The sequence below is a fragment of the Tympanuchus pallidicinctus genome, unplaced genomic scaffold (assembly GCF_026119805.1).
Source record: "Tympanuchus pallidicinctus isolate F22 unplaced genomic scaffold, pur_lepc_1.0 scaffold15, whole genome shotgun sequence".
Classification (NCBI taxonomy): Eukaryota; Metazoa; Chordata; class Aves; order Galliformes; family Phasianidae; genus Tympanuchus; species Tympanuchus pallidicinctus.
In genome coordinates, this window is record NW_026294669.1 from 25,253,846 (window position 1) to 25,266,527 (window position 12,682).

The 12,682-nt window shown below is 39.1% G+C and overlaps 1 protein-coding gene across 1 annotated transcript in view; it reads right to left on the minus strand.

Annotated features, from left to right (window-relative positions):
* The window catches only part of FAM117B (family with sequence similarity 117 member B), a 29,253-nt gene that overhangs the window by 15,831 nt on the left and 740 nt on the right, over positions 1-12,682 (minus strand). Inside the window, exons 2-4 of the mRNA XM_052675699.1 lie at positions 6,954-7,105; positions 1,561-1,653; positions 952-1,065 (exon numbers count right to left, since the gene is read on the minus strand). Coding sequence (XP_052531659.1) covers positions 952-1,065; positions 1,561-1,653; positions 6,954-7,105 — 359 coding nt within the window. The remainder of the gene's footprint in view (positions 1-951; positions 1,066-1,560; positions 1,654-6,953; positions 7,106-12,682) is intronic.

Sequence of the window (12,682 nt, forward strand, 5' to 3'; positions counted from 1 at the left end):
CAGTATTAACAGTTCCACATTGACTTGCATTATTAATTATGAAATACTTGTTCTTTTTGTAACTGTAAAAAAAAAAAATGTTGCATCTTAAATAAACATTGAGATATCAGTGTGGAAAAACTAATCAAACTCTCCTATTGATTTTTTTCTTTAAGTTTACTCAAGCAAAACAGACTGCAAATAATGATTTGTGTGCATAAGGGCAGGCATTTCCTCCCCCTCCTTTCCACCTCTCGCCTTCCCACTCAGCTGCAAACATTACCTCCCTGTGAACGTGATCTCAACAACAGCCTCAACATAAAACTACAACTGCATACCAAACGTGGTATGGTGCAATCATCTCAATTTTTTAAATGATTACTACTGTAAGTCTCAAAGCATAATGAACTGCAGAAAGCAAGCTTAGAAAGGCTGAATGCATCCATTAGGAGCACAAACACTTAATAAAGTACATTTTAAAAGTTTTACAGTCGCTCGTCAGGCCAGTTCTCTAAATCTGTTCATTACAGGATTTAACAAGTGCTACAGTTGAGACAAAACGTCATCAGCATTAACTACAACTTTCAGCCAATAAAATTTTACTGCCAATTTGCTCCACGCTGTATTTATTCCACATGCAAATTCATAATTGATACTGCAACTCTCAATTAAAAAAATAAAAATATATCCCTGGTTTCAGATTAAGCTTACCTGTCTATTTTTTGGAGGCTGCAGAGTACACAGTGTTCCTGAAGGAAAGATCTAACTATCTGAAATTTACAGACTGAGTCCAGAGCTAGCCTAGCCAGATAACAAAAAGATCTGGGACCCTTTCTGCTCCATGCATTCAGAGGAAACGGACCTACTTAATAGAATTCAACAATAGCTACAACATACATAAAGCACATGGTACTTCTAAGTTTGCTTTAAGCTAAGACAGCAGTATCTACCCAACATATACAGAGCACTCACCTGACTATGGTTAATGGCTGCATGGTTACCATGAAAAGGAGAGTGTCTTTCTTTATCCCGATGGTGCCTGCTGCTGTGTTTGCTTCTCTGCAACTGCTGACGCAATTTTGCAATCTAATTAAGAAAAAAAATCACATTAGATTTCACCAGATATGTTCCACTACACGGTGTTTCATTAATTTATTCTAATACCTAGCTAAGATTCTTTACTACCACAACTTTCATAATTACTGGCAGCACAAAATTAGACTCAAGTTCTTAACAAAATTAACGTGTTATTTACCATTTCAACTCAATCCCAGAAAATATCTCTGGAGATTTAATCAAAGCACTTGAAATATACAAAGCAGTTATGCCACTGCTGGATTTCTTCCTCTGACAAAGAATATTATCTGAAAATAATACTCTTCCTCTCTTCAGCTTAAATGTTTTAATGGTTCAACATTTCTACGAGAAATCAGTACCACAAGAATAGATATCACTTTCTATCAAGCCCAAGGATTATACACTAAAGCAGTACAATAGTCACACCTTCCTGAAAATTCGTGTTAACAGTGCATGCCAGCAGCAAGCGTATTCAAATGTATCTCAAATAATTGCACTCCTGACCTCCTTGAGTTGTTCCGTGCTGCCCCATGATGCTGAGCGCTTGTGGGAGCTTCTCTTCTTTTCCAAATATTCTTCAGCCCAGGCACTTTCAGTCTGCGGCAAAAAGATTACAAGATTATTTTTGTGTGTTTAAATACATTGTTTCTATTTTCTGGAAGAATATACATAGAAAAATTACAAGAGAGAACAGTGTTAAAGTCTGCTAGATTTCGAGCTGTGAGTAAAAAGCTATCACTGACTAGGAGCCTTCCTGATAAGTAAAATATGAACATGTGGAGTAAAACTATGTATTTATAAGTTTTCAGACCTACTCCCAGTGCAGGAATATATTCTAGTTCTCCTCCTACTTGACTGAAAATTGATAAGGTGGTATTAACAACCAGATGTACCACAAGCTGCTACAATGCTCTGAAGAACCTGTAGCAACCAATGCAACATGTGGGTGTTCTTTCCTACACAGATGCTGACCTTGTTATTTCTGATGCATCACCAAGATTAGTTTAGAAGTTGGGAAAGCCTGCACCAGCACACCTTCAAAACCATTTTCAAGCTCAGAAGATTGAGAAAAAGGCAGGCACCTTTTCTGAGCACCAGCAGAGCTACTGCAAAGAAGGGAATTCACTAATGCCTCTAAGAGCTTCAGGTTCATAGCTGTCTCAGGTCAAACAGAAACCAACCAACATAAAACCAAGCTAGTTTCACTAAGTCAACAAAGCTATCTATGTTTCATAAGGATGCAAACACATAGTGAAAAGCCTTAACATCACCTGCAACAGGTTTTACGTTTGATATGAACAGCCTGCAAGCTAACCTTACTTACCTCATCTATTCTGAGAACAAAAACTTGCAAGGGCTTTGAAGATGTAGAATAATCCCTATTTTGCAGGGAAAATGGAGGTCTAACTCCAAACATACAGCTTCAATACCCATCAACTTCAGTTATGGTATAAGTGTCACGTACATGCAACCTCCACAACCAGTAATTTTTCACCTTCACCATTCCAACTCAAAAACTAACCAGGATGAATCTGAATAATGAAGTTATTCAGATTCATCCTGGTTAGTTTTTGAGTGAAAATGAATGAATAATGAAGTTAGTGCAGTTGCTTGGGAATTCCTACTTCATAGCAAAGTTAGAAACCACAGTTTTCAGAAATCCCCCATCTTCACCACAAGATCATCCTTTCAGTCTTTTACATTGCATAAACACTTTCAAACTTCAAAAACTAAGATTAAAAGAGAACGACTGACAAACCCAATTTATGAACTCACCATGTTAGCAATTCCCAAACCTCAATCTGGACTGTCATCCTATCCTCTAGCTCCTGGAACAATTAGTTTTGGCCAACTCAGAGTAACTATGACTCTTGTCTACAGGAATCTCATTAACATTCTAATCAGTCTTTGCATTTAGTTTATATTGGATACTTCGCCTTAAGATTCACCACACTTCATACGTTGATGTCTGACTCATTTTAAAGGGCCAAAGGTCTCTTTCCTGCTCATCTTCAAAACCCAGTTAGAAATATTTTTAGAGCAAAAATAAGAAATCGAAGGGCTTCCTATAAATTAATAAGACAGAAATATAATATTATTTTAATAGATCTCCTACATCTTTGTCATACTTTGTTTTTAATACGTATTTTCAAGAAACATAGACCAACAGCCACAGAGGGAGATTTCTGGTTCTCTAAGCTATTAACATACTACACATGCTGGTTACTTGTTATCATTCACAACATTCTTCTGCCCATTCCAGAATTAGGGGGAGAAATAAGCTTAAAGCTAATTTTATTTAAAATTATTACTTTAAATTTGGTTTTCAGTCTTTCCAAGTGCACTTGCAAGCAACCATTCAAGTTAGGTCCAATTTTCAAATTGGATCTAAAATTCAAAATTCAAATAAGTGTTCTTTATTAAGAACACTTAATAAAGTAGTCTTAATTCCAACTACAGAGTTTTGGTTTCCAAGTACTTTTTTAAGAATTCAAAAAATCCAAAACTACTGTCTCACGTTAAGCTGTGCTTTGATGTAGCTTTAATTCGAACAACTACAGGCAAAGCCAAACTGGTCCAATTTAAAGAAAAAGACTTAGAAATACTTGCTCCAGCAGTGTTTAAAACAATACCCATATCTACACATTCTGACCAGAGCCTAAGGTGCTCAATAATACCATACTCATCAGTCAGTAACATTCTACATGTACTTAATTCAGTCTGGTTTTTATAGGTGGGTTTCACCAAAAGCAGTTGAAAACTGTACGGGCTGCTATATAGACAGTCCCTACTTCATCTCTTATACATTTTGCCAGTTATGACCTATGGGCATCTAGAAAGGTCTTCAAGTCCAAAGTATGTTGCTAATTGCTGCCTCCTCCCAGTTTGCCTCCTGAATGACTCTACTTTCAATGCCATAAACCTGCAGAACCAAGATCCATCACTTACTCAAGTTGAAAATCTTTTATATTAGTCAATCCAATTCATACTCCCTGAAGTTTTGCAATCTAAACACAGTGACCATACTGCTGAAAGGCAGTTCCACCAGCAGCACAGTCATATTGTACACACAGAAATAAGCTTTAGCTATCAGTTTTCCCAGATGTGACATTCTTCTTTTGATCTGAACATGAAGGTAATTGCAGTCATTCCCTTCACACACAGTCTGAAACACAAGCGTTTTGAAGTGTTGTATTCTGAACAGTAATTTCCAAACACTTGTAAATGGTATAGAATTGGGTGCATACATTCATCTGTTACATACTGACACACCACCTGTGTTATCAGAACTCAGACTGTGATGCCAGCCAGAATTCAGTAAGTCACACCTAGAAAAGCCACATCAGACACACAGACCTAAAGAAGTAGGTGAAATGAGGGACACATCAGACTTCCTGAAACTCCCCACTGGACCCAAGATATGTTGTAAGTGACACTTCATCCCAACGTCACACCTTCAGAAACTAAATAATACCACTGGATAGCCAATGCCTCCTTGGAAAAATAATAATTGTAAATCATGTTTGAAAATCGGGCCTAACTTGAATGGTTGCTTGTAAGTGCATTAGGAAAGACTGAAAACCAAAAAGCCTCAGTGTCACACCAACAAAAGGTTTGGACATACAGATGTACACCTGTATCCCAGAATTTTCTCCACATTTGCTGTATTTTCAAGAAGAAATGAAAACAGATTGTTATTTCCTTCAACAGTATGCTAACATCAATCACCATTAAATATAATCATTGCAAGGAAATACACAATGCCTGTCCCACAGATCTTTGTTTCCTTTTATATATAAAAACACAATTACTATTTCAGTTAGGTGTGGCAGAATTAGAAGAAAAAAATAAAAAGAAAAATGTATCTAATCTATCTGAAAAAAAAACCCCATATAATAAAAAGCCAACCACAACTCAAATTAAAATGAAACTAAGCAAAAAGAAATGAACTGAATATTGCAAATACTTTGGCAGTAGCATAGAAATAATTATTTTGAGAAAAGTGTTATTCTAAGAATTCAAGTGTGAAAATAAATAGTTAAGACACCACAGAGGTTTGGTTCTGCTGTTTGATGGTGTCTTTTAACAGCTGGGCATGAATAGCCATTTCTTATATATATCATACACCTTCCTGTATCCTCCCCCTCTTACTATGATTTGCTTACCCTTTTAGCCCAGTCTTCCAATCATTTCTCCTGTTCATTTTCAAGAAAACTTGTTTTTCAGCTCTCCTTTTTTTCATCAGTTTCTATTTCCACCTTATCCACACAGACTTACTCCTCTACAAACCACCTTCCTTTACTACTGAACTAGTTTTTGGGTTGTGCAGACTTTAGTTTTTTGCACTAAATGTCAAGAAAGCCATACGGTAACAACCAACACTGTAGACATCTGCTCAACATCCAATACGTTTGAGGACACAGCACACAAATCTATTACAGCTATTCTTCTATTATTGCTACCAAACACAAGGCAGGCTCAGTCTCAAGTATGTCCCAGATGTTGCCAGTTTATCTTCCAACTATCATTCTCTTATATTCTTTGGAACTGGTAGAGACCCATTGTTCAAACCATGCACTAGGATTAGGGATTAAAAACTTGAGATACTTGGCTCTTTCTTTCACTCTAAGATTGGGAAATGCGCTGCCCAAATGCACCCAGAGAACACGGGAAGAAATGCCAATATCTGATGGAAATGCATTTATATATTTTTAAAAAGTGACCTGAATCACTTTTGTATGGATTCTGAATCGATATAAAGCAATAGCTCCCTACAAGGGGAATGATAAGCATCACACCCTTGTAACGGAGCTTCGCTTAATTGTTTGTCTTTACAGATTCCACAGTTACAAACCATTAAAAACTTGTGTATGATTTGTCAAAAAGTTGTAACAGCTTCAGAGAATTTCACATCACTGTTTTGATGCTCTGCAGTTCAGTTAAACACGAGCATCAGTCACGCTTCTGTGAAGCAGGTTCTCAATGCACGTGCTTCTGCTCTATATGCATACATTCCAGGTGAATATTAAAGGCCTTTTGCAATCACAGGATCAACTGTCTATTAAGGAAAAGGCTACAGTAACTTCTATGAAGGCACTAGAGAAGCTTTTTTACTAAGTTTGGAGACAGACAGACATATAAAGAGTCATTTTAAGTTCCTTTGTGTAAATTAAGACACAAAAACATTTAACACCAGAGCATTCCAGTGTCCTGCACACAGTCAGAACAATGAGAAAACAGATCATACAATCATATATTGGCTTGAGTTGGAAGGGACCTCAAAAATCATCTAGTTCCAACCCCCTACTGTGGGCAGCATCGCCACCTGCTCGATCGGGCACCAGCTCAGGCTGCCCAGGATCTCTTCCAACCTGGCCTTGAACACCTCTAGGGATGAGACATCCTCAACTTCCATGGGCAGCCTGTTCCACAACTTCGCCTCCCTTTCAGTGAAAAATATCTCCGACAAATAATCTACATCTCCTCTCTTCTAGCTCAAAACCATTTCCCCTTGTCCTATCACTATCTACTCACATAAAAAGTTGATTTCCCTCCTGCTTATAAGCTGCATTTAAGTGCTGAAAAGCTGCTATCAGGTCTTCCTTGTACCTTCTCCAAGCTAAACAAGCCCAACTCCCTCAGCAGATGTGCAATGCACAAATGCCTTTCTGAGATAATAAAGTGGAACTCATAAAATGTATCACAGTTCACGATTTTAGAGAATGCAAATAACTCAAATACATCATTGCAAAGGCACAATTTCTGCAACTTGAAAGCAAACAGGAGCTTGTGAGCAAGAAAGCCAAAGCGAATGCTCAGAAGGGAATAACCCTCTTACATCTAAACACTGTCCTTATACTTAAATACGCTGACGTAAAATAAATGATCTGACCAACCTGTGTGGCTTTGTCTCTCATACATGGAACAGCTTGTCCATGATTATCACGAGGCCACTGTCCAGCAAGGTAGGGAGCAGCAAGTGTATCCAATGAGGAAGTCCGGCGAATAATACTGGAAGGGCTTGATGAAGGTGGCCTTGATTTGTCTGCTAGAGTAATAACATCTGATTAGAAAGCAAGAAAAAAAGCTTAATTCTTTTAATTGCCTACAATAAGTCATATAAAACTAGATACTATTATATACTCTAGCACTACTAGAACTACAAGATTATTCAAGATACAAAACATAATTTTAGTGGAAGAATTGTTCACTTTTCCAAGTTCTGATCAGTTATAACACGCAGTGAAATGTCACAAACACTGCATCAGTACCCAAGCACCAGCAGTTATTCCCTCAGAGGTGCAACAGCTACTAAGTGACGAAGGCTCAGATGAAAAATGGCTAGGCTCCTCACATCCACCAACAACTAACCAAGTGCCAAACTTCTTCAATTTAATGCTTAAATTAATGCATTAATTCCTTCCCCTGCACCTACGTGAATTCAAGGGATGTTGTGGCTGAAGTGTTTTATTCCCTGCCCAACATATGATACACAGCAGATTTGCAAAGAGTTCTATCTAACTCCCAGTTCCGTAAGTCAGCTTTGATAAGGTAACGATCTACACTTCACAAGATAATCAACACATTTCCTCCCTTTACACACTGCTTGGTAACTATATTCGTATTTGCCTGACACTAGAGCTTCTGCAACTCTTGCATTTTGATGTTTACACCGATATCACTTCTCAGAACAATTTAGACACTAACACGAGCCTCCTCTGAAAGAGATTTAAAATAACAAAGATAGGAAGCAAAATGAGGCATAGGAACATGGTTAAAAGAAATCCGCATCTGCCAACAATATTTTAAAGCTGCAGTTAGAAGACTGTAAGCTAGTAAGTGTCAACTGCACACAGAAAGGTCCCTCAAAATTAAGGGGTGACATTTACCATATTAAACAAAATTACAGATAAGAAAGACACAGGCCTCAGATATACATATATTCTCATATGCTATTTGTTCTAGATGTAAAATTCAAACTCAGAAATCAAAATGATCTAACTAGCACACTCTTTACTGCCCACAGAATTATACCTGAACCTATAGAGAATACAGAGGCCTAAGATGAGTGGTTAAAACACAGCAAGCAGTATAAAGAGATCAGAAGAAAGCTTTAGAAGGGCTCTGGAAAAGCTCAGTCATACATCCTCTTCCTGACTACGTCTCTGGACAAGTTCCATACTAAAAGCAGAAATACCATGGCAATTTGTATTCTACATAAATTCATCCATGTGCAAAAGAAGCTGTGCTCCGATTACTGTCAGACTGCTAGTCATAAGATAAAACCACTGCCATTAAAAGTCCAGAATTCAATTTCTGTGCCGTTTCAATGTATTAAAGATACACAGAGACTAATAAAACCTGTTAGTTACAGAGGTTCAGTGGCGTGGACAACATTCCCAGAATGCCAGTCTTTTAAATGTAAGTCTACCGACATTCTGTATTAATTATCCTCATACAAACACTGCATTAGGAATATACATTAAAACCATGAAGCACTATAATTATCCACATTAACATAAAGCAGTCCGGGAACCTCATCTGTTTTATTATTTCTAATTGCACCAACGAAGATCAAACTCTGTGTACTGAGCCGAGTGCCGATCTGCTCTCAGGGAGTAGCAACAAAGCTCAGTTTTCAAGTTACCATGCACTTGAAGAGTCCTGTATCAAAGCAAGTCTCTACTACTACCATTCAGCACACCAGAGCGTCTCTTTCTATCAGAAGATTTCAAAATGATTCCTTTTGTCTGCACCATGGGAGAATGTGGCGTGCTAATACAACATGCAAGTCCTTACAAATGATTGCTTCCCACGTTACATCAAACACATTATTTCTCTGAGAAAAACCTGCCGTAGTGCTCTTACTTATTTTTCTTCTGAATTATCACTATTCCTCTTCAAGAAGCTTCTCTCTTCTTTACCAAGAGGAAACAGAAAGGATGTGAGAAAAAATAATCAGGAAGCGCATGGAGTCACTCACATCATCTGCAAGGCAACTGCATCAGACAGCTTCACAATTGAAGAAGCAGAAGCTGCTACTGCCTCCCCTCCCCCGCCAAAATGGTGAGGATGGGGCGAACGGCGGGGCAGAAAGCTGCTTATTATTTAAGTTCAAGGGAAGCAGCATATTTCAAGCTACAAAACCTATGAATATCATAAATTAAAAGAAAAAGACTTTCCCTCAGTGAATTTGGATGTCAGAAGACTGCCTTAATTTAGATAGTAAAGGATAATGGCACACGTTTACTTCCTTTCCACTCTCACAACACGTCTGGACATAAATTGCCACAGACTTCAACTCCACGCTGTTTCAAAACACTTCAATGGAAACACATGCAGCGCCTTCATTGCATTTTCCTCTACAGTACTCCAAGTGCTCAGCTGCTATTTTCCCTTGATGTGACCTACATAACAAGAGATCTGCCTCCATAGAGATAACAGTTACAACAGCTGTGGCTGATGAAAAACAATGGAGATGTTTCATCAAACATACAGTTCTTAAATATTAGATCTGTTTTAATTGCCCCGATTACCTCTTTAAACAAATGTCTGTGGAAAGCATCAACCCTCCTACCCGTCCCCTACTGCCCTAAATAAACCCGCTTAGAATCAAAGTCTTTCTGCAAGCTGGTTTCCAACAAAGCAAAATAAGAGAACAAGATATAAACAGGACACACACAGCACAAATCAACAAGGTCCACAACGTGGGAAAATACCCAGTAGTTACTGCATCTTCATGAGCCACTGCAGCACTACTGAGAGACAGCAAGCCACCTATCCATACATCTAACACACGCATCAAGTGAGCATCCTCGGAAGGCCATTTAAGCTAAGGCAGCATGACAGTGAGACTGGAGAGCAAAATTGAGCAGAGATGCGTAGCAATAACCAACTGAAAAGTAGGAAAGATAACACTGCCTTGGGGTGGGTCTTCCTAACATATCAGTCCCACAACTACAGTCACATTGGTTTCCTTTCTCAGTCGTAAGACTGCACACCTTTGCACTGGAGACCTCACAAAGGAATAATGCCGCAGAGAGAAACTTGTTTATGTTGCACTGCAAGCATTCATCAGGCTCAAATGGCACTGAGACACACAGTACAACCATATGTTTTCCCTCTGGAAGGCAGTCTTGGCTGCTACCTTCCCTTAGATGTAGAAGAGCTACTCACTCATTTGCTTCTAGCAACTCAAAACGATGCCTGGGTAGGAGAATGACTCACTGTTTTACAAAATCAAACCTCTGGGAAAAGTATACAAAACCAAGACTCAGAAAGCCCAAGATGCTCACGTTACTTAATTCCAGTGCATGAAAACACTTCTAATTTAAACACTCTCCCTGGCAGTGCTGGCCACAAGAAATCTAAATTATGATGTTGCAAAAAAGGAGTTCACTTTCTGTACACATATCATTTGCTAAACAGCTTACGCAAGCAAAGCAGTCATCTGATGATACACAAAGCCTTTTGTACTCTCTTAACCTACAGTCACGTCTTCTTTAAGTACTGCAACATTCGGCAATTAATGTTGATAGGTCTGCAGCTATTATTTTGCTTTTCACTAAGTTTTAGAAATAAAGAAATTCTACAGTGACATTTAGGTGTGATGGAGTTCCACATCCTCTCCCTCCAGCCAGGACAAGTTCACATCCAAGCTTGATGACTTCCTGATATTACATTCTAACAGTCTCTTTCACTTCCTTTCACACAAGTGGGCTTTAGTGTCACTTTTTCATGTACTACTCTAAATAATTAAAATACAAAGTAGTTTGAGATAGATGTAAAAGGGAAGAAAGTCACCAGGCTTTACAGATGCCAAACTTGTTATGTAGAAAAGGAAGATGTGCTGAGAGAAAGGGAAAAAAACATGACCAAGTTCCTCTAACAGAGGTGTGCAGATGAGTAAAGATGCCTATGAAAGAACGGAACCACAACTGGAGATGGCAGGAGACAGCATAGGAATGAGGGTTAAAAGTTAGTCATCATGCAGGTGACAGGAACTACAGCACAAAATCAGCACTGATTAATATGGAAGCAGAAGCCAAAGCCTGTGAAATCAGTGCTGGAGACTGCAGGGAGAGAGTATCAGAGAACAAAACAGTGTTTTGTGTTGTGAAAAGATCTAAACTCTTGGTCTTACCTTGGGAGGAAGCAGGAAGAAAAACACAGAAATGGAGGGACCGTGCTACCACACCTCCAGCTTATAGTTACCCCATCATCAATAGCAAATTCAGCTAAGTGTTTTGAACATCTAGTTGCAATTCTGCTTGGGTTAGAATACCTAGATCTAAAGCAGACAAACCAAACCAGAAAATACACACCCAGAGAAAGAACCTATTGAATTAACATTTTCTATATCTAACTTGGAGCTCCTATATATTAAGGAAGATGATAAAAAATCCCAGTTCAAAGTTATTCAGAACATTCAGAATTATTCAGGTGTTCAGAAAAGAATGCCTGAAAACCATGAAGTTAAGCCTAAAGCGTACAATCTGAAGAATCAGTAGTGAAGTTCAGAAGCAGCTACCATTCGTCTAACCTTAAGGTTCCTTTCAATCTAAAGAAACAAACAAAAACAGTAATCCAAAACCACAACGTGGGTGCAGCTATAAGAACAAACAGAAGCCACCAAAAACTGAAAACAAGAAGCAGGAAAACCTGTTATTCAGTAGTAGGCTCTGAATGTTACCCTACAGTGTCCTGCACAACTCCAGCCCCACACAAAGCTGAAAGTTCCACTTCCACATTCCAGCATGCTGCTACATTTTCTCAGCTAGATGAGGAAAGTGAAGCTGGCTCAGGGTCTGTCAAGCACTGGACTACACTAGACAAATATTAAGCAGTACGAACCAGCCAATTTGCATTTTGGGTCCACGTGAGCACTGCTCAGAAATGTAATCAGGTGGCAGAAAGTAAACAGACACCACTCATCAATCTCTGCACATCTTGTAAGAAGCCAGAAGTTCTGTAAGCATGTGGGTGATGAAGTTACCCGGTTTCTCTCTGTAAGCTAGTTCTCAGATCTGGTAAAGAAGTTCACTAAGCAGCATGGCTCCAGCAGCCCTGACATCCTGACCTGCAGACAGTACGACTTCCACACCCTCAGCAGCCTGATGCACTTTTGAACCTGGCTGTCAGGAGCGGCCGTCCTCCTCCTTGATTTCCAGGTCAGGAGTCTGTGTCTCAGATGAGAGCTTCAATACCATTTCCAGGAAGAAGATTAATGATTAGCAACAGTCTCCAGTGAAGAATATAGACATTCTTCAATCCAGAGCCTCAGAACGCAACCTTCAGTAAAGCAAATCCTATCCGCAAAGCTGGACATCTAAAGCAGAGCCTAAACGCCTCTGTGGCACTGCTCCATACCATACCATACACCTGCTCCCCCAAAATGCATCAGAAAAGTACCTCTGAAAAGAAAGCAAAACAAAGCTAACGCCTGCTTTGTTGAAGCACAGCACCAAGTGATTACGACCAGGTAATGTGGCAGCACTCCTCCTCAGGGGCCAAGATGGGAAATACACAGAGTCCGCCTATAAACGTGCTTTTAGATGAAGGAAAAGCAACAAAAGGAAAGGCGCACGATTTCCGCACGTTACTCAGTGCCCCGCGACGCCCTCAC